Source organism: Camelus ferus, chromosome 4, assembly GCF_009834535.1.
Source record: "Camelus ferus isolate YT-003-E chromosome 4, BCGSAC_Cfer_1.0, whole genome shotgun sequence".
Classification (NCBI taxonomy): Eukaryota; Metazoa; Chordata; class Mammalia; order Artiodactyla; family Camelidae; genus Camelus; species Camelus ferus.
The window spans coordinates 69,893,943-69,921,034 of record NC_045699.1 but is presented as its reverse complement, the minus strand read 5'-3'; the positions used below and the strand labels follow the sequence as shown (position 1 = coordinate 69,921,034).

At 56.5% G+C, this 27,092-nt stretch overlaps 1 protein-coding gene and 1 long non-coding RNA gene across 4 annotated transcripts in view; one reads left to right on the top strand and one right to left on the bottom strand.

Moving 5' to 3' along the window:
• Positions 1–22,014, bottom strand: part of NCS1 (neuronal calcium sensor 1) — a 50,702-nt gene extending 28,688 nt beyond the window's left edge. Inside the window, exon 1 of one of the 3 annotated variants that reach the window (XM_032478652.1) lies at positions 21,808–22,014. In XM_032478652.1, the coding sequence (XP_032334543.1) occupies positions 21,808–21,871 (64 nt within the window). In that variant the 5' untranslated portion in view covers positions 21,872–22,014. Of the gene's footprint in view, positions 1–4,655; positions 4,699–21,807 lie in introns of those variants that run through there. The other 2 variants (XM_032478651.1, XM_032478653.1) reach the window with 2 other exon arrangements.
• Positions 11,143–13,405, top strand: LOC116663290. Its single transcript, XR_004319530.1, has 3 exons — positions 11,143–11,266; positions 11,377–11,484; positions 13,192–13,405. It is a non-coding gene; the product is annotated as an uncharacterized LOC116663290 (long non-coding RNA).
• Positions 22,015–27,092: the final 5,078 nt, after the last annotated feature.

Here is a 27,092-nt window from a genome sequence, read left to right as displayed (position 1 = left end):
AACCCAGGCTGGGCTGCCCTATACCTGCCACCCATATCTGGTAGTGAAGGGCAGCAGGGGCCCAGGGGTCGATGCTTAAAGATCCAACCTGGAGACACAGGAGACCCAGCACTGCACAGCTGGGAGGGTAGGGGCTCGTACTCTGGAGCCAGATTGGACGGCCTGAATGTAAACCTAGCCCCATAGCTTACCAGCTGTGTGTCCCTGAGCAAAGTACTTCCCCTCTCTGAGCGTCAGTTTCCTCATCTGTCAAATGGGCTCACTGTGAAGATTAAAGTGCTTGGCACTCTTCACGGGCATAAGAATCCCGTAGGTAGGTGTGATCCCATTTTCCCGATGAAGAGACTGAGACTCAGGAACTCAGGCAGGTCTGCTTACTTGCCTGAAGTCACCCAAGGCAACTGGGCGGGGCCAGGACTGTGTCTCCAGAGCCCAGGATGGATGCCCAAGTGGATGTCCCCACCCTGCCCACCTATGAGCTGTGTGACCTTGTGTGACCTTGGCATAACATGATACAAACAGCGGGAGCTGAGTGGCGAGGGCTCTGCTGGCAGGTCCACTGCTGACCTTAGCGAAGGTCCACGGGGTCAGAGAAGGCTTCCCTGGAATCCCCCAGCTGAGAAGCCTCCGTCGTCTCCTGACCACCCACCCCCCGGCCCCCAAGCAGCGTTCCCCCAGGACCTCTCAGCCTCCAGCCTCCCCTGTGACCCTCACCACCCCCTGCACCCAACAAGCCCCCACGATGCCCCCTCCCTGATTGGAATGGCCCCAGCACAAAACATTGGGTAGTCAGCAGGCGCCCAAGCCCCAGCGGCTTTGCGCTGGGGCTTTGCGCTGGGGAGCCGGAGACAAGCCCTGCCCCGAGCTCTAAGCAGCTAATTAACCTTTAGGAAACAGGTGTCCCCTGGCACTCTGCCAGGCCCGGCAGCTGTCACTGCTTCACTGCCTGGAGCCTTGGAGGGTCTTGGAGTGGGATGGGCAGCAGGCAGCTCTCAGGGGGGCCTGGCTACCTGCCCCCAGCCCCTCCACAAAGGTCAGACACGCCTGCATCCAAATCCCAGCCCCCCAAGTCTAAGCATGAGGACACAAGCAGACAAATCCAGAATGTGGGACGTTCTACAAGACAATCGGCCAGGATACTTTAATCACTCAGTGCATGAAAGGTGAAAACAAGGCAGGGGATTGTTCCAGAAAAAGAGACTAAAGAGACATCAAATAAATGCAACTCGCAATGCCTGGAGTGGGTCCTGGATCCGGAGTTAAAACCAGCTACCCTGGGGATGACGGATATAACGGGGCCGGTGGGGGCAGCTGCCCACGGGAGGGCAGTTAGATGCCCTGATGGACTCACTGGCCTTCTTCTTAGGAGTGGCAACGGTGCGGAGGTTATGTGAAAGAATGTCCTTTTTCCCTGGGATGTGCCCTGAAGTATTTAGGGGCGAGGGTCAGACGCCTGCAGCTTCTTATGAGAGGTTCAGAAATACACACAGACACATATTTAGAAAGAGAGAGGAAGCAAATGTGGCAAAATGCTGACAGCCGGCGAAGCTAATGGCGGACACACAGGTGCTCAGGGCACTATGATCTCAGTGTCGCGCTGGATCTTTCAAAATAAAAAGTTGGGGGGAAATGTTTGTCCTCATCAGCCCACAACCTGTGTGCCCCCCTCACAGCACCGGAAAGGCCGAGGGTCCTGCCCAGGGACCTGCCCTCCAGCAGCTCTGACCACCACAGGCACTAGGAGCGAGGAGGGGCTGGGGGACAGTTATGGGGACCCTCTGCCTCTGCCCTCCACCCAGATGCCAAAGGACATTCCCAGGCTCAGGCTCCCAGGCTTGGGCCCATCCCCCCACCTCCCGGAGACTGCAAGTGTGATATTAACAGGCGTCCACCCACACCGCACTCGGTGGGTCCATGATCAGGGCTCAGGGCTCGGGCCCGGAACGAATGAAGGTCATCCTCAGTGCTACCAGCCCCCGGCCCCCTGCCCACCCCCAACCCCGTGACCCCCTCAAGCTCCTCCAACCAGTCCCACCTCCAGGCCTTTGTACCTGCCGCTCCCTTTGCCCAGAACACTTGCCCTCACCTCTTTCACCTGGTTAATCCCTACACACTTTTCCAATCCCAGCCGGGTTGTCCCTTTTCTAGGAAGCCCTCCCAAGCCCTCTTTGGAAACCCCTTTCATATGTGGGAATCACTGATTTACGTGTAGTCTGTCTTCCCATAAACTGCACAAAAGAGGGTCAGACGGGTGCCCCCTGCCAGGGCCAATCTGGGGGAGGGGGTAATGGGACATTAACAAAATAGGGCAGGCCACAGAGAGGACCCTGGTTGTGTGACCTTGGGTGCAGGACCCCATACCTCTGAGCCTTGGTTTGCTCCTCTGTAAAATGGGACAAATAACAGCCTCCCTCTTCCAGGAGAGACACATGGCCGGCACGTGTCTGGCATCCAGCAAGAGCTCAATAAAAGCCCCTTTTTTCCCCTCATTTTCCTAGCTGGACACTAAGCCCCCAGAAGTCAAGGTGCTTCTCCAGGCATGTCCCAGCATCACCCTCGAAGCCCAGCCCAGTGTCCTGCACATGAAAGGCAGAGAATAAACCCTGTTGACTCCCCCATCCTTACCAAGCCACATCCTGAAACATGTTTCTCACAACATGTTCACCTTCACAATTACCACTGGCTTTGGCCAATTTTAAAAACAAGCTGCCTTTCTCAAGCACACTCCTGCCTCCAGGCCAGGGGCGCCCAGGCTCATTAGGAAACCAATATTTAAACACATGGCTGAAACGGTGGGACACACTGGGTCAGCATCCTGTCTTGACAACGTGTAGACTGGGTTGCTCCAAATAAGTTACTTAACCTCTCTGAGACTCAGAGTTCTCATCTGAAGGATGGAGGATTACCAGGAGGAGCCAGCAGGAGGGTATCTTGAGAGGTGGACAGAAAATCCTCAGTTTAGTGCGGGGCTGGGCATCCGCTCTACTCCTCCTCGCACTGACCTCCCTGAGAGCCTGAGAGCCTGAGAGCCGGGGCAGCAGAGTGGGAGGGGGCCTGCTGGTGGCTCAGAGTAGAGAGAGGGGCTCAGCCCCTGCCCGCTGCCCGGCCTTCCCGAAGCTTGCCCGCTGACCCCCAGCTGCGGCGGGGGTGCCCCCAGGGCCTCCTGCTCCCCGTACCCCCAGAGCAGCATTCCAAGGCCGCTCCCGGCTCCTCCTCCTTTCCCCGCAGCTCTTGTCTGCCAGGAACGAACACAAGAGCCGGTCCCTGGAGCCCAGGATAAATGTTGAGTCTGATTTTGATTTCCCTGAAGCAAAATACCACTCTCCTGATTGAAGCTCAGCTCAAACATGGTGGGAACAGAAAGCAGGGGCTGCGGCCCCCACAGAGGCGCTGGTTGCAGCAGGAGGGCTGGAATGCACACTGCATGCGGGCTTTCGGCCTCTCCAGCCCCTGTCCTGCGGCTCACCAGGGCCCTGTTTCCACCTCCAGCGACAAAGGCTGCATGAGTGTCGTCTTTGCCTCCCCCACCCCCATCGTGGCTGAAGGGAAATCATTAGTATTGGGGCCTCCAGTTTGATTTACGCAAAAAGAGGAAGCAGGGACGATGTGGACCTGGCCACCAGCAACCCCGTGTCACCAAATCCCAGCAACCCCTTGTTACCAAATCCGACACCCCCATTAGTCCTGACATCTTTGACCACTGCCTGGAGTCAGACTCCTCCCCACGCCCCACCTCCCCTTCTCTGCTCCGCCTCCAAACACTGGGGTTCTCCGCGTTCCTGCCTCAGCACCCTCCTCCCCATGTGCTCTCTGCCGGGTGGCTTGTGCACCCTGCAGCCCTCACTCCAGGCTCCTCTCCCCGCTGAGCCCCCTTCTAGGTCCTCTCAACAGCCCAGGGACTCCTCCTGCTCCACGTGGCCCAAAGGGACCCCCACTGCAGACCAGACCACCCCTCCTCGGTCCCCATTCTGTGAACACCCCTCTTCCCGCCCTACCAGGCATTCCCACCCATCCTGGTTCCCTAGAGAACACCCCCACTGTCTGTCCAGAGCCGGCCTGGAGTCCCCCAGCCCAGCCCAAGGTTGTGCCAGCCTCCCACCTCCATCTCTCCCTCCCTCCCTCCTGTCAGTTCCCCACCCAGCAACTGCCAGCATCCCTAATTTGGTCATGGCCCTCCCCTCCCAGCAAAGCTTCTTCAGAGAAGGGAGGGAACCTGCTGGTGGGCCAGGACTCACCCCCCTGCCTCGCAGCAGCCAGATCCCCCCAACCCTAGGGACAGGGACCCCCATGCCCCGCCAGGAGGGGCAGTTGCCTGTAGGAAAGCCTGGGGGTCTTGTGGGATGTGGATTCCAGGGGTCTGCCACTCCCTTCTTGCAGACTGTCACTTTCCCTGTCTGGGCCGCAGTTTCCCTTCCATGAAAGGGGAAATGACTCCTCCTGCTCATAGCAGACATCACCTGTCTGTGCCACATCTGAAGGGCCAGGGAGGTGTGGGAGGACAAGAAAGAGCGTCAAATGCCTGTTTCCCACACACAGGGTCCTGCCACGCCTAAGGGCTGGGTGAGGGGACACCTGCACTCTCTAATCCTCCAGGCCTCCCAGCTCCCGCACCCCACGAACTGACCTGCAGGCAGAAGTCAATGGATTTGACTTACTGCCTGCCGGGGAGCAGCCCCTGGACATCACGAGAGCCGGTGTGGAAATTGGAGGGTGGGCACCCGCTCTGGGCCAGACAACCTGGGTTGGGTCACAGATGCACTAAAGTGCCGGGTGACCTTGGATGCGGGTGGCAGGCTCCTCTGTCAAACGGAGTCTCCCAGCAGAGCTGCCGCAAGATTGCCTGTGATGCGGTAACGCACTCGGGAGCTGGGAGGACCACGGTCACTGCTGATGATCATTCAGTGCTGCTGCCGGGGTGGGAAGAGAAGAGCCATGGCCATCTGCCCTCCACCCTGCCCCAGGCCTGTCTTCCATAAATGCCCAGCTGCAGGGGAGCCGGGCCCCAGGGCCCGCCTGAGTTTCATCAGAAAGAAGGCCTGGCCTCCCGCCCAGAATCCCCGGGCACTCCGGGCTGAGCCGGGCGCTGTGGGAGCCCCTCGCCCTGACCCAGAAGGAGTGAGTTCCCTGCAGCCCCAGCCCCCACAGCCCTCCCCTTGGGGACGCAGCACTGCCCCCACAGGGGTGGCAGTGGCCCAGCCTCCCTGGGACTCACTATTTCCACCCGCCGCTGGCTGAGCACCAGCCAGCGGGGGCCCACAGCAGCGCACAGGGCCCTGCCTGCCTTGCGCACTGCACCCTCTGAGCCACTGCTGCTGCTGCCAGCCCTGCACACACAGGATTCCAGAGACCCTGACAAAGCCCAGGGGTCCTAGGGTTCAGAGGGAACCATGTCAGCGACTGCCCAGCTGACCAGGCTCTGACTGCCTCCCAGGCCCAGCTCCTGGCCCTCCTCCCCTTCCACCCTCCCAGCTCCCCATCCTCCATGCTAAGAGGGGCCAGAGCCCCAGGGTTGCAGGAGGATGGCTGAGCAGTCCTAGGACCACTTTATCTGCAGAAGAGCCCACCGAGGGTCTGGGGGAAGCTCCAGGCCCATAAAGGCCTGACTTCAGGAACTCAGTGAATGGTGGTTATCCAGCCTCAGAGGGCAGGCTCGGGCTGGGACTGGGCCAGCTGGGCCCCCAGCTCCCGGGACCTGCTCTTTGCCACTCTGAGCTCAGGCCCGGTGGACCTGACCATGGCCTGCAGAATCTGAGCTCTGTCCTATCGAGGGCCTTTGCACAGACGGGTCCATCTACCATCTGGTCACTGGCTGACTTCGGTCAGTGCACTCCCCTCCCTGAGCCATGGTTTCCTCCTTCATCACCGGGCTACTGTCAGAGCCAACAAGAGGAGAAGGTTGAAAGCACTGAGCACAGCATGTGACAAGTGCACGACATGGAGACGGACCATCATGATGATAGGCATGGTATTAGAATAAAATGTCAGGGGTCTCACTGCCACTGGGGCAGCAGCAGGACATGTGACTGGCAGGGCCCGGCTGTGGGGCCCACACCAAGATGGGAAACTCCCCAGGATGCAGAGAGGCGCCAACCTCTCCAGGGAACACAGGTGTGAGAGGCTGCTCAGAGCCACTCAAATCCCAAAGCAAATCCCCCTGTATCCCATTGGGCCCCTCAGGATCCCCCCTGAGCTCCAGACAGTTTCACTGACTGAGCTCTTAGACTGCACCAGGCCCTGTGCTGAGAAGGGCCCACTTCGCTGATGAAGAAACTGAGGCTTCATAGAGAGGCAAAAGCACCCATTGGAGGTCACACGGTCAGTGATGGAGGAGTGGAAGCGGGAGCTTAGGTCCATCTGACTCTGCAGCCTAAACTCAAGAAGGCTTTAGCCTGGAGATGGTCATTTCCAAGAAGGGGGCTGCCCAACGAGCACCCCCAGGCCACAGCAAGCACTTGGTGAGCACCTGCTGTGGACCAGGCATTGGGGTGCATGAGACCTGGGGTGCTTGGTCCAGCCTGGAGCATCCAGCTCCTGCCCATCAAAAAGTCCATTGGCAGTGTCTCCCCTGGAGAGCCAGGTCCCTGGGCCCCATCTCTCTCTTGGAGGCTGTGACCCTTCTCACTTTTAGATTTACCAAATAAAGTTTGAATCTTTGTGATTCATTTCCCACTCCAAGCCTCAGTTTTCTCAACTGGCAAATGGGGTATTTGCCAGCTTACAGATAGGTGGAAGTGCTTGGTCCCTGGGGCAGGGCCACGTGGTAGAGGAGTCCAAGGACTCCCCAAAGGTGCTCTCCCCCGGGGGCCCCTGAGGGGAGAGGGTCAGAGCCCCCTGGGAGTTGGGGGCAGAGTCCCAGGCAGCCATAGAAACAAGGTATAGTTCAAATCTTGTGTTTTAGCTCAAATATTTCTGCAGATTTTGTACCCTGCTCCATCATTTATAGATCTCTGCTTTACTATTTAAAAATAAAGTTGCAAAATACATTGATTTTAATTTCAATGTAAGTTGAATAACTTTCCCCAAAGAGTTCTAAGTAAAAGGAAGATGTCATTTGTCTTGTGACTTCCAGGAATAGCAAGACGAAAGAGCTGCCATTTACTAGGCGTGACTGTCTGTGTCCGAGACTAAGCACTGTGCATGACTTAATCTCGCTCAGTGCCCAAATGATGCTATGAGGCAAGGATTCTGATTATCATCATCATACAGGTCAGGAAACTGAGGATCCTAGAGGTAAAGCCACTTGCCCAAGGACCAAAGTCAGTCCACAGTGGAGCCAGGACCAAAATCAGGGTCTGCATGACTCCAGAGCTTGTCTAGAAGTGTTTAAAACATCACACAAATGCATTCTGAGAGTTACCTGCCTGACTCCTGAGCAGCGGTGTCTGGTCCCCTCAAAGAGGCACCGAAACTTTGATTTCTCTGACTCCCCAGCATAGGACCACTGGGGCTGGGAGGCAAAGGTCCTCAAAATCTCCTGATCTTTTAATATCTTGCTTCAACTGAGTGACCCAGACGGAGGCACACTGACACAGGTTCAAATCCCAGCTCTCCCACATCCCAACTGTGTGACACTGGACAAGTCAGTAAACCTCTCTGAACCTTATCGGAAAAGTGGAGATGATAAAAACCTACCATAGCTACATACATAGAGACTGGAAGGAGCAGGTGGAAATGTTAACAAGAACGGCCTCAGAGCAGCAGCACAGGAAATGGTTTGGTTCTCATCTTTGCGACAGCCTGGATTTCCCAGTTTTGTCCTTCCGCAATGGCTGGGGGCTCTGTGGGCGGGATCTGTGTCTGCCTACATCACAGCCATAGAACAGCATCCGCTGCACAGTAGATGCTCCGTGTGTTTTTGTTCTTGTAGATTGCAGGTGTCATGCTTGTTTCAGGAGGGTGAGTTGGAAAGTAGACACGGCGACTTCTATTTTCCAAAACTCAAAGGTTTCCTGGCTAACAAATGAACTTGCCTGGTGGCTACCTGTGTGCCCCTGCCCCCCCCCCACACACACATACAAACACACACACACACACACACACACACACACACACACACACACCAAGGTTAAGACTCTGACTATTCCTTGATTCAAGCCATCTCTACTGCCAGACTCTGAATCTTCCAGAAGATAGGAGGGTCCTGACAGAAGTAAACCACACTTTCTGCTTCCTTAGAGACCCTGGGGAAAGGTTAGCATGTGGGATTTCCTCTGAATCCCTGATAAAGAACCTCTCAAACATTTCAGAGCCGAGCAGAGCCAAGCACTCAGGGATTCAGTTCAGCCCAATTTCACAAATATTTTCCAAGCACTTGCCAAAGTAAGAGGCTGTGGAAGGCATTGAGGCACTTGGTCAACAGGAAGGGTCTTTTTTCTGAATTGAGTCATTCTTTAGTCCCTCTGTGACCTTGAGAACTGAATTCACGTCACTGAGCCTCAGTTTCCTCATCTGTAAAATGGGGATGGTGGTGGTAACCATACCTTCCTTCCATGGTAGTTAGAAGGAACAAATGACAGTTTTTCACCCCTTCATTCATGCAACAATTAATTTCTAAGCATTCATATGGGCTCAGGAAACACAGCAGTGACCCAGATACTGGTCCTTGTCCTCCAAGTCCCTGATGTAACAGGCAAGATGGACCTACAGCACGTAACCACACAGCTGTCTAATGATCTGTTGTGATTCTCATCATGGGGTAAGTGTAAAGCAGGAATGCAACCCAAGCAGGGGGTCAGGGGCTGCTCCCTGGGGACAGGATGCTTAAGCTGACATAGAAAGGACAAGCAGACCTCAGCAGGCAAAGAGAAAGGGCTTCCCATCAAGGGGGGCCGTGGGGATCCAAATGTCCAAAGTTCAGACACGATGCAGAGCACGGTGAGGTCAGGGACCACCAGAAGCCACATCTCTATGGAATAAAGTGCCAGCCCCAGGAAGCGCCATGTGGTCCAGGCAGATGGAGCAGCGCAGCAAGGGCTCCAAAATGTTAGCAATTGCTCCTGTTATTAATAAAGGTGTCACAGCACCCAGAGATGAGGCAAGATGGCCAGGGCCAATAAGGTGAGCATCTGGGAGGGGAGGGGGACACTCCTCCCACCCACCCATCCCAGGGCAGGTAGCACCTGCCTCCCCCCAACCCAGAGCCCCCACTTCCTTGCTTTGTCCCCAGCCCTGGGAGGGAATGGGACATGCTGGCTGGGCTGGTCTTCATCACAGCTCAGGCATAAACCAGATCAGTCCTTAATGTCACAACCAGTAGAGCAAGAAAACCTCAGAATGGGGCTGGGGGAAGGGCACTGAGAGCCCCAGGGAAGGATGCACAGCCCCTCGTCCCCCCCAGGGAGACCTCGGCCACACTGACAAGGACCTAGAGATTGATAAGCAGGGGCGGTACCTGGAGTGGGAACCAGGCAGTTGTGGGGTCATCAGGACCCCGTCCCACCCCGACTGCCACCACTCCCCCTTCTGCTTCCTGCCCAGGACGTGGCCAATCCCCTCCTGAGTGTAACCAGCCAGCCGCAGACACTGCCAAGGCCTGCACGTGAGCCTTAATGGGGCAGAACAACTCCAGCAGGGTCCCCAGAGAGTTCTGGGGCACAAGTCCTAGGGCATCCAGCCCAGGAGGGTGGAGCAGGGGCTGGAGCCCCAGGTGCCCTGAACCAGTGGCACTGCAGGGTCCAGCTCCAGCTCTGGCCCTTTAAGAGCCCAGGGCAGAGGCGGGCCCGACCTACCCTCTGTGGGGAAGCACAGAAGTGACCCATCATGGTCCTTGCCCTGGTCCTGGGCAGCAGGAGGATCCCCGGCACTGGGACTCCAAGCAGTAATGGGGCACAGAGAGGCACAGCCGCATCCTCATCACCCTGGCCAGAAGCCACCAGAGGCTGGACCATGACCCCCACCACAACACCTGCTGGTGCCTCCCTCAGCCAAGGTGGGCCCCCATCCTCCCTAGTGTCCTCACATGGCTCACCTGTTTCCCAAAACTGGTCCCATCAGTGCTGCCCTCCAGGTGGGACCCCACCCTACGGGTAAGCCGGCCCCTCCGGAGGGCTAACCTGCTAGGCATCTGGCTCACCACGCAAGGCGTTGACACTCCTGCCACTACTCCAGGTTTCCAGGGCCTCAGAGTTGCCACAGCTTAATGCCTCCAAACCCGGAACATGCCGTTCCTTCTGTCTGAAATGCTGTCAACATCCCGCATAAACCACCCCCAAAACCTCTCTATGCCTTCTCAACTCCTACGTCTCCCTCAGGTAGGGCTGACAAATTTAGCAAATAAAAATACAGGCTGCCCAGTGAAATTCAATTTCACATAAACAGCAAATAATTGTTTAGTATGTCTGGTAACCCTACCCTTGCCTCCTCCAGGAAGCCCTCCCAGGTGCACTCCAGACCTGGTGGACTCCCACAGTGTTGTGCAATGCTCTGTCTTCTTTCCTCACCAAACCATGAATGCTGAGAAGGCCAGAAAGCCATCCACCCAATCTGCCCTGTGTCCCGGCACCCACAGGACTTGGGGCGAGACAGCTCTTCCACAAATACTTTCTGCACCAGGAAGGGAAGGGTGGCCAGGTGGCCCAAGGATGCCCTTGGCCAGACTTGCCATCATGGGCACCCAGGGCCTCCAGCCGTCCTCCCACAGCTAGCTGGGCCTCCTTCTCCAAGATGCACCCAGAATGTTTCTCATGACCAACCCCCAGCTCCACGGAGCCAGGTGGAGGGAACACGAATTAAGGTGAGCAGACCCCCCTGCTTTATTTTGACAGCCACTGTTAGTTTTAATTCAGATGCCGTTCCGCTCAGGCCCAGCAAGGCCCTCATCACAGGCGATCTGGAAACAATAGTGACACAACGTGGCCATGTGGGCTCGGGAGCCATGGAGGGAGGCAGGGCCTCAGGGGCTGGGGCGGGAGCCCCGCCAGCACGGGCTTTGAGCTCCGTGGAGCTCCTCGCCTGCCCAGCACATCCACCATATATTTTTGAACAGAAGGGAAGCATTCGCTTTTTCCCCCACAGCGCCAAAAATAGCCCCATCGCCCGCCTTTAAATGGGAATCTTTTGGTTCCGACAAAGAGACAGGCGAAGGAGGGGCCTGGGAGGAGGGGCCCTGCTGGCTGCTTGGACCCCTGTTCATCTCCCCAGCCCCAGAAGGTGAGAAGGGGGCTGGGGGTCCTCACTGGGCCTGACCTGCTGGGGCCCAGCCTCCCAATGCCTGACTTCTCAAGACCACCCCCCAGATGTGGCAAGCCACCCTCACCCAGGCCAGGAGGTAGGAGGAGGCCAGACAAACAGAAAGCGAAGACCCAGGGTGGATGGGAGGAAACCGCTCAGGCATGATTAGCCTGCTTGTTTATGGATTTTTCTCACTCATTCCAGCAGATGTGCACCAGGCTCTGTCCTAGGACCGGGCCCAGCGGTGAACCATGCGACCAGGCACTGTCCCACTGTCGAATGGGCAGGAGGCCGCACTCATGTCCTCACTACCAGGTCTGGGGAGGGCACTGGCTGGGCCCAGGGCACCTCTATGGAAGGGGACAGCGGGGATGGCACAAGCTGGGTGTGGGTGAGAGTGGGTCCTGCCCAGGATCAGAGGGACCAGGCAAATGGAAGGGCCAGATGGAAAGCTGTCTCAGCTGCCCCTCACCTGGGCACGGCCCCTCCCTCCACTTGGCGCAAGCTCCATTTTCCCTGTGAGGCCACCGAGACTCAGAGGAGGGATTCAGGAGCCCAGGATGTGCCAAGCCCTTTTGCCAATATTTTCACACTCACTCCATCCACAATCCTGGAAGGCAGGGTTATCATCATCTGCCCATTTCACAGATGAAGTAAGGAGGCTCCTAGGAAAGGGCTTGGACGAGATCCCAGAGCTGATGAGAGGAGCTGAGAGTAGTACCCAGGCCAGGTCAGTCCCTGAGAAGGAAGTCCTGACACTACCGACAAGCCATCTCAGCTCCCGGCCCCCTGTCCTGACTTCATATAAGAGAAGGCAGCGGTTTGGAGTAGGAAGCGATCACCAGGCCAGTAGTGGAGAACAGGGGATCTAAACCCAGCTCTGTCTGCCTCCAAATCCAGAGTCTGGTTCCCACAGCAGCTTCTCAGTTTTTCTTTTAAAAAAAAAAAAAAAAGGAGGCCACTTCCTGTCCCCAAAAGGCCAGAGTGGTGGGGGAGCCAGGGGAGGCTGGAGACACAGAGAATGGTACTCTGAACCCACTTCCTAGCTGAAAACCCAAGCCTGAAATTAAAAAAAAAGCAGAGTGCTATTTCTGCCTTGAGTTAAACATTCCTTAAAGCCACATTCCTCTGCCCTCCTCCTCCTCCCCTGCCAGGGAATCCAGAGCACAGTGGCCTGGACGCCTCGCCAGCTTCCCCGGGCCACCTCCTGAGATCAGGAGTGCACCCTCGGTGGGGAGCACCGCCTCCCAGGTGGCACCATCAGGGTTCCCTGAGGCTGAGAAAAGGTGACATCCCATCTCACAGAGAGGGGGACAGATGGGGAAACTGAGAGCCTGAGCAGGGCAGCCAAAGGCCACAGCAAGAGGAGCTGGAAGCAGGACCCCAGACTCTGACTCCCTGGCAAAACCATCAGATTGCAGGTCAGGGGAACAAGTGGGTCCCACTCCAGTCAGTGGAGAAGCGAAACAAAGCACTTAGGAAAACCCTCAGCCTTACCCAGAGGCATTCAGGGGCCTGCACCGTGCACAGCTCTGGGCCGGGCAGGGAACTGAAGCCCTATTCCACCAGATGGGTCCAGCCCTCAAGGGCTTACAGTAGCCCAGGGCACTGCTACCAGACCCCCCAAGGTCCCCTCTGTCACTGTGCCTCTGAGCCCCCATAGCAACTGCAAGGACTCAGTCTCTTCCTTCATCCAACAGACACTTGCTGAAGCACCTGGGCCACGCCAGGCATGGGCAGGGCAGGATGGTGGGGGCTCTGGGCCTCCATGACCTCATCCTCAGGCCGCCCCTCCTCGGGCCGCCCCTGCTTCCCAGCCCCAGCCGGAGATCACCGTACAATGGGATGCACTGTCCCGGAGCTTACAGGTTGGGAGGGTTCCGTGAGGTCAGCACAGCATCCGCACACAGTCAGCACCCAAGGCTCAGGCTGAGAAAGCCTCCAAGGCCTGGGCACACCTGGCCCGCTGCATGCTCCCGCAATGCTCCTGGCTTCTCACAGCCCTTCTGCCACCTGCTGCAGGCCTCAACTCTGCCTCTGCCCCAGAGGAAACCAAGAGAGGCTGCCCCAAGTCCCCTGCAGGAATCAGAATATCCAGAACCAGCAGCGCTGTTCCTTCCCCGGCTAGAAGGATCCTACCCGCCCACAGTCCAGCCTCACATCTGGTCCAGGAATCCAGGACACCTGGCAGCATCTGATACGCCAGCAGCTGCGTGACTGCCTCCAGTGATGGGGTACTCACTACCCTCAGCAGCAGCTCTAAGGTGACAAGGCTCCCAGAGATGGTGGGAGGCGGGCACACTGCAGGAAGGGAACGGCTTTGGCAAGGCAAAGATCTGAGCCTGAGCCCCAGCCTGGCCACTGACCAGCTGGGAGGCCTGAGGTATGACCCTGAACCTGCCGGGGCCTCCCTTTCTGCACCTGTAAACTGGGCATAATAGTCCCAACTCCCAGGGGTGTGGTGAGAACACAAGAAGGGAAAACCTGTGCTCAGCACTCCTGGCACCAAGTACCCACTTGGCAAACGGGAGTCATCATTACTGTCACTCCTCCCAGTGATATTTTTCCACACTTGAGGGCAGAGGGGCTCCTGGAGACCACCGTGGCCAGGGCAGAAGGGGACTGAGCTGTGGCAGCCATGTCACCTGGTCCTGCTCAGTGCAGGCAGCTGAGCAGCCAGCCTCTGATTCGGGTCTCGGCCTGTCTGGGCGTCCCCAGACCCCGAGTGCCCCCCAGCACACCTACATTACAATCTGCACAGGCCTGCCCTCACACACAGCAACATGCTGGCTCGCTCACTCCTGACACACACCGTGACCCCGTCACCCACACTCGGAGCATGCCCACGTGAGCCAGGGCTGTGCACCCACACCCGGCACCCACGCTCGCTCCCGCTCACCCGCGCCCCTCCACCACAGCTTCTCAGGGCCCCCCCACCCCGACCCTCACGGGGCCCTCCCCATGGCCCAGGGTCAAACTCCAGGTCAAACTCCACTGCACCACTCACCAGATGTGTGGCCCTGGGCCAGCTCTGGTCCTCTCTGAACCTCCATTTCCTCATCTGAAAAGCAGGGACCACGCAGGGCTCCTGGGGTGAGTCAGTGACGAACACGGGCTCACAGAGCTGGGCCTGCATCACACGAACGTTGGCCACGGCAACAGCCTCTGCTCCCTACACGTTACTGGGTACAGGTTCTCCATCACCACTGATGAGCCAGGAGGAGCACTAGAGCCATCAAATTCAGTCTGTACTGGTTCTAACCTCACACACAACAGCCCTGTGTTATGAGGGTATGATTATCCCCAACTCACAGACGGAAAAACTGAGGCATCAAGAGATTAAGGACCATGCCTGTGGCTGAGACAGCCTGAGGGCCCAAGTCACCCAGCCCCAGAGCCTGAGCAGGCTGTCCCCGGGGCCCAGCAGTAGCTTCCCCACAGAAGTCTCACCATCTGGTAACTCTGCACAGAAAGAGCAACGGAGCCCCAGAGGGGACATATGACTCTGAGGTCCCTGCCCAGGCTGTGACGGTTCTGGGATAGAACCCCAGGCAGGTGTGTGTCCAATCCCCCAAGCCCACATCCAGGCAGGATCCCAAAACCCCACATTCCAGAGCCAGCCCTCCCTCATCAACCCCCAGTGCAGAAGGATGCAGCCACCAACCACAGAGGCCGTCTGCATTTGCCACTCACTCCCCATGCAGCCAAGGGTCCGTGACAGCTCGCCCTGTGACCTCTGAGGCGGGGAGGTGGCCATGAACCACTGTCCCCTGACTGACGGCCAAGCAGCCTCCTTCCCGTGAAGGTACTTACTGAGCACTTGTTACGTGTCAGTCGCTGTGCCTGCCAACGGGCACACACCAGGCACCCAGAGCTCAGAGGGGTGAGGGGCTCACCTGGGTCCCATGGCTAGAAGGAGCAAGCTGGCCCTTGAGCCCTCATCCCTATGCTGTCCCGCCCTCTACGCGGAATCTGACTCCCATCTCATGTTACCTGGAAACTTGGCATGTTAATTTATGATGATCTCTGCCCTAGTAGAGAGACCACACCCAGGATATGCAAAGGGTTTCATCTCATAATGACAGTAAGAAAGAATCTCTTTTTAATTTATCCAGGTTTCTTCCTTACCTGAGAGCAGGAGATTTTTAGGACAAGATGAACCTTATCAACTTCAGTGAAGAAAGCAAGACATCTCCATCTCCATCCCAATGGCCAGCTCATCACGGCACAGTGGGAGGTACCCTACAGGAGTCAGCAGTCCTAGGTTCCTGCCCCATGTATTTGCCATGTGGCCTTGGGAGAGATACTTCCCCTCTCGGGTCCTCAACTGGCCCATTAGTAATATGAGGGCATTGGACTACACAACCCCAAAGTGTCCTCTAGCTCAAAGATTCCAGGATTCTATTTCACTGTAATCAAAGAAATGAATATTGAAACCGTGAGCTATCATTTTCTTCCTCATAAAGTTGGCAAATATTAAGAAAAACAGTAATACTCAGTGCTGGCAAGGATGCAGGGAAATAGGCACTCTCTAATCCACTTCTGCTGAAAATATAAATGAGAATGTACTTTGTGGAGAGCAATTTAACTATTTTTCAATCAAAAGCCTTTTAAGATGTCACCAGTCTTTTAACGCCCCAAATTCATTTGGGGAAATTTATTTTTGAGAAGAGATATGTGTAAAGATTTACTACAAAGGTGTTCATGCCAAAATTTAGTACCAAGATGTTTGTCACAGCACTGTTTATATTGAAGAGAAAAAAGCAACCTAACTGTCCAAGGGCAGGGGATTAAATAAAACATGTTGCATTTATGTGATGCATCATTTTAAAAAACCATGTTTTAGAAGAATAGTTAATGACGTGGGCAAACATTACAACTGTCAGATTTTTAAAAGTTAAAAAGTATACAATCCCAAACTTACAAGGTAATGAAATCTCTGTACCACGTCCTATAGAGTCTCTCCTAAATATATCCAGGCCCTGTCTATGACGTCATCCCCACCGGTGCCCTCAGTTCACCACCGCGATCACTCAGCCTCAGTTACAACCCCCTCCTCCAATCCGTTCTTGGACTACAGGCTAGAATGATACCCAAACCCAAATCTAACATATCTCTGCCACCTCCATGCATGGATCCCCTGCCCATCTCAGAAAATGTCGAAATCCCTTCCCATGGCCTTTGGGGCCCTTGGTGAGGGATGGAGTGAGCCCGGCCTACCAGTCAGCTGCATTGCTCACTGCTGTGACCTGCCCCAGAGGGGCTCGGGCCTAGCTTTGGGAGCAGAGGAAGCTGGGTCCAACCCCAAGGCCACAGCCAGGAGAAAGTGCTCTCACCTGACACTCTGAGATGTGAGATGCCAGAACTCTCTGGGGTGGGGGTGGGGACGGATGGAGCTGGGGGAGGCAGAAAGAGCTGGAACAGGTGCGAGAAGGAGGCCTGGGCTCTGGGATCCGGGGGGTCCCTGCTCCTCTCCAGCCTCTGCTTCTCTCAACAAGGGGTGGGCCCTAAACCACAGGTCCCGTCCTGCCCTAGAGGACAGAGGACTTGCCTCCAAGGACCAGCTGCCACCAGGAGAGGTTTCAAGAGTCCCCTGAGAACCACGCACCACACAAAACTCTTCAAGTGCACTGAATCCTTCCATCTCTGGGGCCCCTGAGATGCCCATTTTCCCGAGGAGGAAAGTAGGGCTCAATGAGACGGGGCTTGCCCAAGGAAAGGGCCAGAACCCCAGCACATCTGGCCCCCAAGGTCAGTTTCACTCCCTGAGATTCTGTGGTTGAACAGCCCCATTCCCCTCCTAGTCCATGCTCTGGACCTCAAAGCACTCTCCCCTTTTGGTTCTCAGAGTCACATGGGCAGCAACTGCAGATGAACAAACTGGTGCACAGAGAGGGTCTGTGACTCGCCCAAGACCCAGCCCCATTCTCCAGGATATTAAGTGCAACAGACTTGATGTTTCTTGCCCCGATGCCCAAACTCACTTTAAGAGTCTAACCTCGATCCCTCTTGCTGCTGCTCTGTTTAGCGTTCAGTGGAGTCAGGGAGTGGGCCCCCTCGGTCTTACCCACAGGCACACAGGCTACACAGGGATTGCGGAAACCACCTCCCTCCCTCAGAGCCTTCCCCCTCCTGGGTGGCTTATTCCTCGTCTGGTTGTGGGCCCTTCACACTCCAAACCTCTCATTTATCTTAAGATGGGTGCCAGATACTGCCTCCCCCCAAGGCAATGTCTTGCCCTCTCTGGTCAAGCAGAGTTGGGTGGGGGAAGGGACAATCAGAGACTATTCCTTATCCTATAGGAAGGGACCCTCGTGGGACCCTTCCCAAAGCCAGAGAGACTGGTGATATCCAGCATCTCTCAACCAGACTCCTGACCCCAAGCAGAGGTCCCCCCTCTCTGCTCTGGGTCGCAGAGGCCTTAGCTACTGGTTACCCCAACCTCCCATCCAGATGCTCCTCCCTCCACCATTCTGGGCATCAGGGGAAAAGGCCAGAGACTGAAGGTTGGCCAGCAAGGTCAAGGCAGAGCCTGGGCTGACCAAGAGAGACATGGAGGAAGCGACCTCCTCTGAGTCCTCAACGTAGGGTCCGAGGGGAGAGCCATGAGCACCATGGGGAGAGAACAGGAAGGGAGGGAGGGTGGAGGGTTCTGCCTCTTGGGGCTGCCTGGCTTTGGCCCAGAAGCCTTTAAACGGTTACAGTTCAGACCACGACAAATGGCTTGAGCCCCACAGGCTCGGTTTTTCAAACGACCTGGCTGGTTTCCACTTGAGGGCAGGAATTACATCTCTCTGGTTCACATCTGCATCTCTGTGCTCAGCACAGAATGAGCATTCAATGAACAGCAGGTCAGGGCAGCCTCAAAGTTAACAAGTGGGGACGGGGGAAGACTACAGCATGTGAAATAAGAATCTGCTAAGATTCAGACAATCCAAAGGTCCCCCATTTCTAGCCTCCTGTGCACCAGGCACAAAGACCACGGCAGTAGGAACGTTCCTCTGTGGAGAGATGAACTTCGCCCGCAAGATAGATTTACGACCAGTTCAAGATGGAGCCAAACTCTGCGGTCCAAACAATGTTAACAACGATCGCTAACATGCATCCCTGCATCCCTGACAAGTGTGTGTCACGTATTAAGGACCTCTTACCAGTCACCTCATCTTATTCTGTATGTTTTGAAGATTTTTAGATCTATGGCCAATCGTTTTTTTTGTTTGTTTGTTTGTTTGTTTGTTTGTTTTTTTCTGGCAGGAAGAGGTAATTAGGTTTATTTATTTATTTATTTTTTGACGGCGGTACTGGGGATTGAACCCAGGACATCGTGCATACTAGGCAAGCAGTCTACCACTGAGCTACACCTTCCCCTCAACCTCATCTTAAACCATATGTGAATCATCTTGTTGCCTCTTCACATGCCCCTAGAGTCAGGTACCACGAGCACACCCATTTTGCAGATGAGGAAGCTGAGGTTCAGTTAGGTGAAGGGCTCGCTTGTCCCATTGCCTGGGCACAAGGGATGACAATACCCTTATCAACAAGCTGGGAAAAAAGTGGGCCAGACCCAATAGGAACCAGGCTGCTGGTCACACTGAGCACTGCTGTCTGATTCCTAGCTGAGCAAAGCCTCCATCTCTCACAAACCTCTTGCTGCTCTTGGATGTGAATTGTGCCAGGAAGGGTGAGGATTGGGTTACGGGGCACTGATGACTTACAAAATCTTATCTGCAGGGAGGAAAAAAATCTGCTCTGCAGTGTTAAGCCTGAATGATGGAGGGTTTTAGCCAAGCTGAATCCAGATGCATCCAGGGAGAGTCACCCAGCTGGAACTTCGAGACCTCCTCCCGCTTCCTCGCGCACACACACACAGACCACCAAGATGGTCTTCTCCCGAGAGCAGGAGAATCACCACCAGGGATGGCAGCCAGCACTGCCTCAGGCGTGAACATCTGGGGCTCCACCCTGAGCCCCACTTGGCATTGTGGCTGGCTGTGGGACACCCGAGGTGCCTAGGACACCAGAAGATGTTCACACCTTCCTGGACCCCCAGAACCAGCTGTGGGGCTTCAGCTGGGACTCTTGGGAATCAAGATCTGCTTGACAAACACTCATCAAGATACAAATTCCTGGGCCCCGCCCAGACTCTAAGAGTGGGAAGTCCGAGAGGGCAACCAGACTCAGGCAAGTGATATTTAACTGGCTCTCCAGGAGATTCCAACATCTGAGAGTCCTCCCTAAGCGCTCCTCTCTTGACCCCAGACAACACACAGAATCCCTTAAACAAAGAGCAGATGGTTCTACTCCCTGTCACAAGGAGGCCCATGTGGGGCCTTAGAACAGGCTGGAGGTTTTCTCTCCTGTTCCTGCTGGGAGACTTTTCATTCAACAGATACTTGCAGACCTACTAAGTGCCAGCACAACCAGACAAACACCTGCCCTGACATCAGCAAGGGAGACAGACAGGAGGTCTGTGAACCCACCACCACCCCCATCAGCCCAAACCCAGAAAGAGCTCTACAGAGAAGTACCCAGCTGTCTCCCTCATCGAGACTGTTCCACGTGTCCAAAGGCCTTTAAAAATAGCCCAGCCCAGCCCAGCCCCACGGGGCTGGCTCCTAACAAGGCTTTGTTGACTCAACTTCTCCCAAACTTGATAGATCTGCCTGGAGAGAGAGGAATGGACAAAATGACCCCCAGGCGCATTCACACCCGAAGTCCAGCTTCACAGGCTTAGAGCAGAAATCAGAAAGGGACACACAGGAGAAAAGCCCCTCTGGACTTCTCAGCGTGATCTCTGAGGTCTCGCAAGCGGCATAATTTTGTAGCCAGACAGACCTGAGTTCGAGTCCTGGCACTGCCCCATGACAGGTGGGGGATCTCGGGTAGTGGGACCACTGTGAGGACTGAATACGACAGTGATGTGAGGAGCTCAGCGTGCGACGTCTCTGGAAGCAGGAGACCTGGCTCCGCTCAGCTCACAGGTAGCTCCCCGCATCCCCACAATGGAGACACCCCTCCTTTTGAAACCCACTGTGTCCCCTGCCTCCCCAAGCACAGGGGCCCGGGAAGTCCAGTGTGCAGCCTGCCTGCTGACAGCTATGGGAGCCCAAAGGAGGCCCAGCAAATTGCACAAAACAGAAGCCACACTGGGAAGGGCTGCCCGCCCACCTCGGAGAAAGGGTAAGGGCAGCAAGGACAGAGTCTCTGGTCCTCAGAGCCTTACCCCTTTGAGAAGCAGCTACTGGAATGTGAGCGCCCTGCTGCAGAATTCCACTGGAGAAGGGCCAGTACCTCTCAGCAGACTAGCACCCACTCAGGAGGGCCCCCTTCGTTCCAAGCACATGGGGGTGAGGGGCACAGAGCCGAAGTGTGGGTTTGGACAGACTTGCAAACGTGCCCAGAAGACCAATGGAGCGGAGGGGAAGGGGGGAGCAGAGGTTGTGCAATGCACCACCAGAAGCTACCTCCCAAGCCTCCATCAACGCTTGGGGCTGGCGGTCAATCCATCGCATCCAGGGAGGGTGCAGAGCGCCTGGACCCACATAGCAGCCCAAGTACAGGTTCTGAATCCCAACACAGCTCAGAGCCCCTGCTTCCTTCCAAGTCAGATACCCAGGCAGAAGCCCTTGTAGACCCCTGGCAGTGCTTCTCCCCATCCCTCAAAAGAAAGGCTGTGTGGTCAGGACCCCCGGTGCCATTAACCCCTGGCATGCTGGGGCATCTCCCAAGAGGCTTTCAGGGAAGGGAGAAGCCTGGTATGGAGAAACTGAAGATGTGAGGAGACTGGAGAGTTGTGAAGTTGGGCAAGTGGAGAGAGATCTGGAGAGATCTGAAATTGACAGACCCTCCTCTCAGGGGTGCCCCGGACGGTTAAATAATGAGATCCACCAGATGACCCAGGGCTGTAGAAACCCATTCTCCAGTCCGGCAGACAAACAGAGACCTGGGGAGGTGAAATCAGAGCCAGAGGAGAATTCAGCCTGTAAACCCTGCAGGCAACAGGATGCGCCCAGGACCCTTCACCGCCACCGCTGCCACGAGCTCTCTGACAAGTCTCGGTCGCCACCCCCCACACACGATCAGGGCCAGGGAGGGGGAGACAGGCCAACCTCGCAGCGGCGGCGGCGGCGGCGGCATCGTGATGCATGAATCACCCGCCCCACCGCGCTCGTGCCAGTCGGATGCGCGGAGCCGGAGCCACCTCGCAACCAGGCGCCCCCTCCCCGGCCCACCGCCCCCCGCCCTGGCGCACCCCTGCCCTTTTGGACAGCTCTGCATAAGAGGGGGCCGCGGGCGGGCTGGGCTTTCCCTCCGGGCCTGGGGGTGGCCCCGCGCACGCTGACAGGCGGCACACGTCCCGGGCGAGCGTTGTTGCGCGGGGGGGGGGGGGGGGCGGCTAGAACAATAGGGCCAGGTGTGGGGCTGGGGGCGGGCCGGGAGCTTCCGAGGGACCCGGGGCGGGGGCAGGGCAGGGAATGACAGAAGGAAGGTGGCTGCTTTGAGGAGAGCGGAGAGCCTGCCCCAGCAGAGGCGGGAGGTGGGGGGGGGGGGGAGAGGACAGCGCGTTGGGGGAGGGGCGCGAGGGGGCGGCGGGAGCGGCCGGGAGCAGGGGCGGGGGGGCCGCGCGCGATCACTCACAGTAGGTTTTCCTGGTCAGCTCCTCCACAACTTCGGGCTTCAACTTGCTGTTGGATTTCCCCATCCTCAGCGGCCGCGGCCCCCCGCGCCCCGGGCCGGACCCCGTCGGGGCGCCCAGCGAGAGCGGCTGGGCCGGCGCGGGCCGGGGCGGGGCGCGCGGGGGCCCGGCGGGCCGGGCTGGGCCGAGCCGGGGCCGCGCCTTTGTCTGCGCCGGGCCCGCGGGCCCGGGGCGCGGGGCTCCGGCGCGCGAGGCTGCGCGGCTGGCGACGCGGAACGCGGGGCGCGGGGCAGCCGCTCGGCAGGCCCGGGCCGTCCGGCCGCCGCCCTCTCCGGGCGCCGCGGCGCGGAGCTGCGCTGGGCTGGGCGCCGACGCGGCCGCGGTGTCGCCGCGGTCGTCCCTGGTTACTGAGCTCCGCGGCACATGCTCGCTGCTGCGCTCCCTCTCGCCGCCGCCCCTGCGCTCCCCGCCTCCCGCCTCCCGCCCGCACCGGCGCGCCAGGGGTGGACCCGGAGCCGCCACTCAGCGCCCGGCGCCACCTCCCGCCCCGCACCCGCCCGGCCGGGCCTGCGCCCGCGGAACGGCGGCCCCGCGAGCACCGAGCCGGGTCCGCGAAGGGGCGCCCCGGGCCTCATCGGCCCCCGGGCGGGAAGGCAGGTCACCCCCCGCCACTTCCCTCGCTGGGATCCCCGGCGCTCCGAGCCTCCCCCCTCCACCAAAGGGCGGAGCCGGGCGGGGGAGGGCCCGGAAGATCTGAAGTGAATGAGGCCGAGTTTCTGCCCTGCGAAATTCATTCATTCGACACCGATTTGTGGATTTGTGGGCGCCGGGATGCCAGGAATCAGAACAGGCGCGGTCCCAACCCTCACGGGGAGGGGTCGGGAGAGGCAAGGACAGGGCCCTGCAGGATGTCACGTGTTGTGGTGGGGGGCACCTACCGCGGCCTGCAGAAGGTGACCTCCAAGCCCAGGGGGAGGGAGGGAGGCTGGCTGGGAACGTGGTCAAGGCCCAGACAACCTGGAGGAAGGAAGGAGGCCTGAACCCCAGAGAGAGCCCCTGTCCTTGCAGGCAGCGGGACGGTGTGAGGCCCGAAAGAATGGGGAGAGCCAGTGGGGGCAGGCCTGCCATCTCCCGGAGGAGCTGGGCCTCTGCGATTTAAGCAGGGAGGTAACAGGGTCAGATCTGCCTTCTCTGCTTCCCTGCCTAAGTGTGGAGGGGCTTTGTGGCCCAGACTAGTGGTGTCGGCTCTACCTGAATGCTCAGAGGCAAGGGACGGGGGGCAGGGTATAGTGGGGTAAGGGTCTACATGACCTTCCCCGGCCACCCTGTCTACAGTGTCAGCATGTTGGGACCACTCCTGTCCGTTCCCAGCATCCATCACAGACTCCACACTTCATGTCCGTTTTATTGGTTCTGTTTTGCTATCTCCTCCACTAGAGCATGAGCCCCCAAGGGCAGGAATTCTTGACTTATTTGTAGTTGTATCTCCAACCCCTAGAAGGCACCTGACTTGCAGTGGCCACTTAGCAAACCTCCGAATGAGGGAGGGGTGACACCGGTGCTGGCGGCCTGGGGGTGGACAGGGTATGGCAGGAAGGGGCAGCCCTCCCTCAGGGACCGCAGGGATGAGGTGGTGGGCATGGTGGGCAGTGTCTCTTTGTCCCCACTTTGGCCCAGTATTCAGACCTCAGGGCATCCAGCAAGCACAGAGGAACTGGGGAGACCAAGAAACCCTGCTTCTCAGCCCCTCAGTGCTTCCTCCAACCTCCACATATGCCCCAGTCCAGCGTCTCTCCTGAAGGCCTTGCCTGGGTCAAGCCCCAGGCCCCGGGAAGCCTTCAGGTGGGGTACACTTGCTGGCCTGCTGAAGCCCATTCTGTAAAGGAAGTGGGGAGGTCACAAACCCCAAGAGCTGGGACTGGGCTCACAGTTGGAGGGACCTGGTTTAGACTTGGAAACAGGATGCCCCAACGGTGAGAACTGACTCCGAATGGACACCCGGGAGGGACCCATGGGGAGGGCCACGGAGCTGGTCTGACCAGCCTGAGTGTCGTGCCTGGGAGCAGGGGAGCCAGCATGGGGACCAAGACCTGGTCAGGATGACAGTGATAGGGGTAGCCCTGCAGAAATCCAGGTGCTTCTCCTGGGCCTATTCCTTGCCCACAGCCCACGTGCCAGGCACTGTGCTGGGCACTGGGGACACTGCCATGACCAACATGGTCCATTTCCTTAGGGAATGCAGGGACCTCCCCCCTCCTCTGCCTGCCCCACAGGGGTCCCCAGATTACACTGATGACAAATGCCATGAAAGGAACAGAGAGGGCGCTGGGGGAACGTGCACAGAAACTGCGGGGTGGGGGGCAGGGAGGTTCGTGGGGGCTTCACAGATTCACTGTCATTCAGCAATTTGCTGAGTACCTACTATGTGCCGGGCTGTGGTGGAGCTTACAGTTCGTAAGAAGAGAGGGATAAACAATAAACAATGGACCCAGAGGTGATCATACTAAAAAGTCAGAGAAAGACAAATATCCCATGATATCACTTATATGTGGAATCTAAAAAAAAATGATACAAATGAACTTATTTACAAAATAGAAACAGACTCACAGAGAAAACAAACTTATGGTTACCAGGGAAGAAAGGGTGGGGGGAAGGATAAATTAGGAGTTTGGGATTAACAGATACACGCTACCATATATAAAATAAACAGCAAGGACCTATCGTATAGCACAGGAAACTATATTCAATATCTTATAATAATCTATAATGGAAAAGAATCTGAAAAAGAACACATATGTGTGTAACTAAATCACTTTTCTGTACACCTGAAGCCAACACAACATTGTAAATCAACTATACTTCAATTTTTTTTAATTAAAAATTTTTTTAAATAAACGAAATTCATGAGTAAAATATATCATGTCAGAAGTGAAAACATAACAATAAGGCAGGGAAGTGGGTGGGAAGTGCTGGGGTGGGAGGTGTGAGGTGTTTAATGGCAGGGAAGCCTCACGCAGGAGGCACTATTTGGACAAGGGCCTGAACGGCGGACGACCTGGCCAGGCCCCGCAGTGGAGCCCTGCCGGCCTGTGTGCGGGAGATGAGATCAGACTCCGAGATGTGTTGGTATTTCGCAGGATGTGTGCACTGACTCCAGGCAGGCATGATGGAAACAGGGACCTCTGGCAGGTCAGTGCATCAGCTGGGGTGGCGGGTCCTGAGCAGCAGGGAGTCCGTGGAGAGAGAACCAGTTAGACTCAGGTTATATTTTGAAGATAGCCGTGACAGGGTAGCAGAATGAACTGGGTGGGGCTGTGAGACAAAGAGAGAAAGGAGTGAAGGCCAAGGCCAAGGATTTTGACCTGAGCCACTGCAAGAATGGTTTCCATTTGCTACAGTGGGGAGTGGGCAGGTTTGGAGGCGGGAAGAGCAGGAGTCTGGTTCTGGACGACTAAAGTGTAGGATGCTTATGAGCCGTCCAAGTGGCAATGCGAGGAAGCAGGTGATGCCAGCCCCTGGAGTTCACAGACAGGGCCAGGCTGCAGGGATCAGCTGGGAGTCATTCTACTAGAGATGGAATTTAAAACACTGTGACAGCTTAAGGTCACTAAGGGAGTGAGTGTAGATGAGAACTGAGCCCCAGGGACACAGGTCAGGGAGACAGAGCAGGTGCCGGTGGCGAAGTAGGAAGAGCGCAAAGAGGGTGGGGTGCCCTGGAAGTCCCTGGAAGGAGGGAAGAATGCATTCTAGGAAGAGGGAGAGACACAGGAGCTGGTCGGGCAAGGATGGGCAGAGTGTTCTGGGCCCCCATTTTATGGGGACAGCCTTACCCTCTTTCCTGACCTAGATTTCAGCCCAGAGGGTCCCCTGCCCACATCTAAATGCCTTACCCGGAGCCACGCCAGACTAAGCACTCAGATCCACTCTCTGACGCCCTGGTTGTTCTCCTGGTGGTTCTGGTTCTTTCTGCCACAGGAGTTCGGTGTTTTTAATGTGAAGGAAAATGTGTGGCCAGGCTTTAAGCCAGGGTTTCACAACCGGATTCCCACTTTCAGAGACTCCTTCTGGCTGCTGCAGACTGGAGGGGACAGAGTCAAGGCTCAGAGGCCGGGAAGGAGCCAGGGAATTTGAGTGGCAACTGAGTAGATGGGGGCTGGGGGATGAGGGAGAGAAAGGGACCAAGTGGAGCCCTGGTTGGAGGCGTGGCAAGGAGCAGGTCATAAACCAGTGCACTTAGAATAATCGAGTTAGCTACCTACCTGTGTAGACAGTAGTCCAAAAGGTACACCTTCAAGGTGTTATGGCAATTGGTGCCTGTATAGGTGGGATTATAAGCATTTTCTTTCCTTATTCTTTTTTTGTTTGTATCGCTCTTTTTGTCTTTCATTTATTTTTTTAAATTGAAGTATAGTTGATTTACAATGTTGTGTTAGTTTCTGGTGTACAGCATAGTGATTCAGTTATACATATGTTTCTTTTCACAGTCTTTTTCATTATAGGCTGTTATACATCATTTAGTTTTCTTCTCTCATCTGTATTTTTGCTTGCATTTAAAAAAATTGGGATGTAATCCACATGACATGAATTCACCATTTTAAAGTATACAATTCAGAGTTTTAGTATATTCCCTAGGTTGGGCAACCATCCCCACCATCTAATTTCAGAATCTCTCTCCTCTGTTCTGTATACACTGTTTTCTACAACTAAACACATTGCTTTGGAGCAAATCAATAAGAAAGATAATCAAATCATTTTGCTCATCTGCGGGTAGCCTGAGGGAGACGCCTTCCTGAGTCAGCCACCAGACCTCGTGGAGACCCTCATGGCCAGGCCTCCCTCCAGACATGGTGGTGACTCTGAAAGAGGTGGCGGCACTGCCTGGGAATCTGCATTTAATCCAGCCTCCCCAGCCTCTAGTCCTCCCCCTTGCCTTTCAGCAGAGTCCCAGCTCTCATGTTATAAGCTTGCCTGGGAGACTGACACCAGAAGCTTGCTCAGTAGTTCTTCCAGAAAGCTCGCGGGGGAGCGAGGCGTGACACGCACATGGTGGGCAGAGTCTGGATTAAAGAGCCCCCTAGGTCACTGCATCCGGGGTGTCAGAGGCCTCCCCTGCGGAATCAGCAGCTCCACCCTGATCTCCTCTAAGTCTTAGTCTATGTATTCAGTGCCTTAGGGGCTGGGTCCACTTGAGTGTCCCAGAGGCACCCAAACTCATCAAGACAGAAACACAACTTACCCCTTCCTCCCCTCAAAAGAATCTTCTCCCCTTGGCAAATGGTCCCTCCCA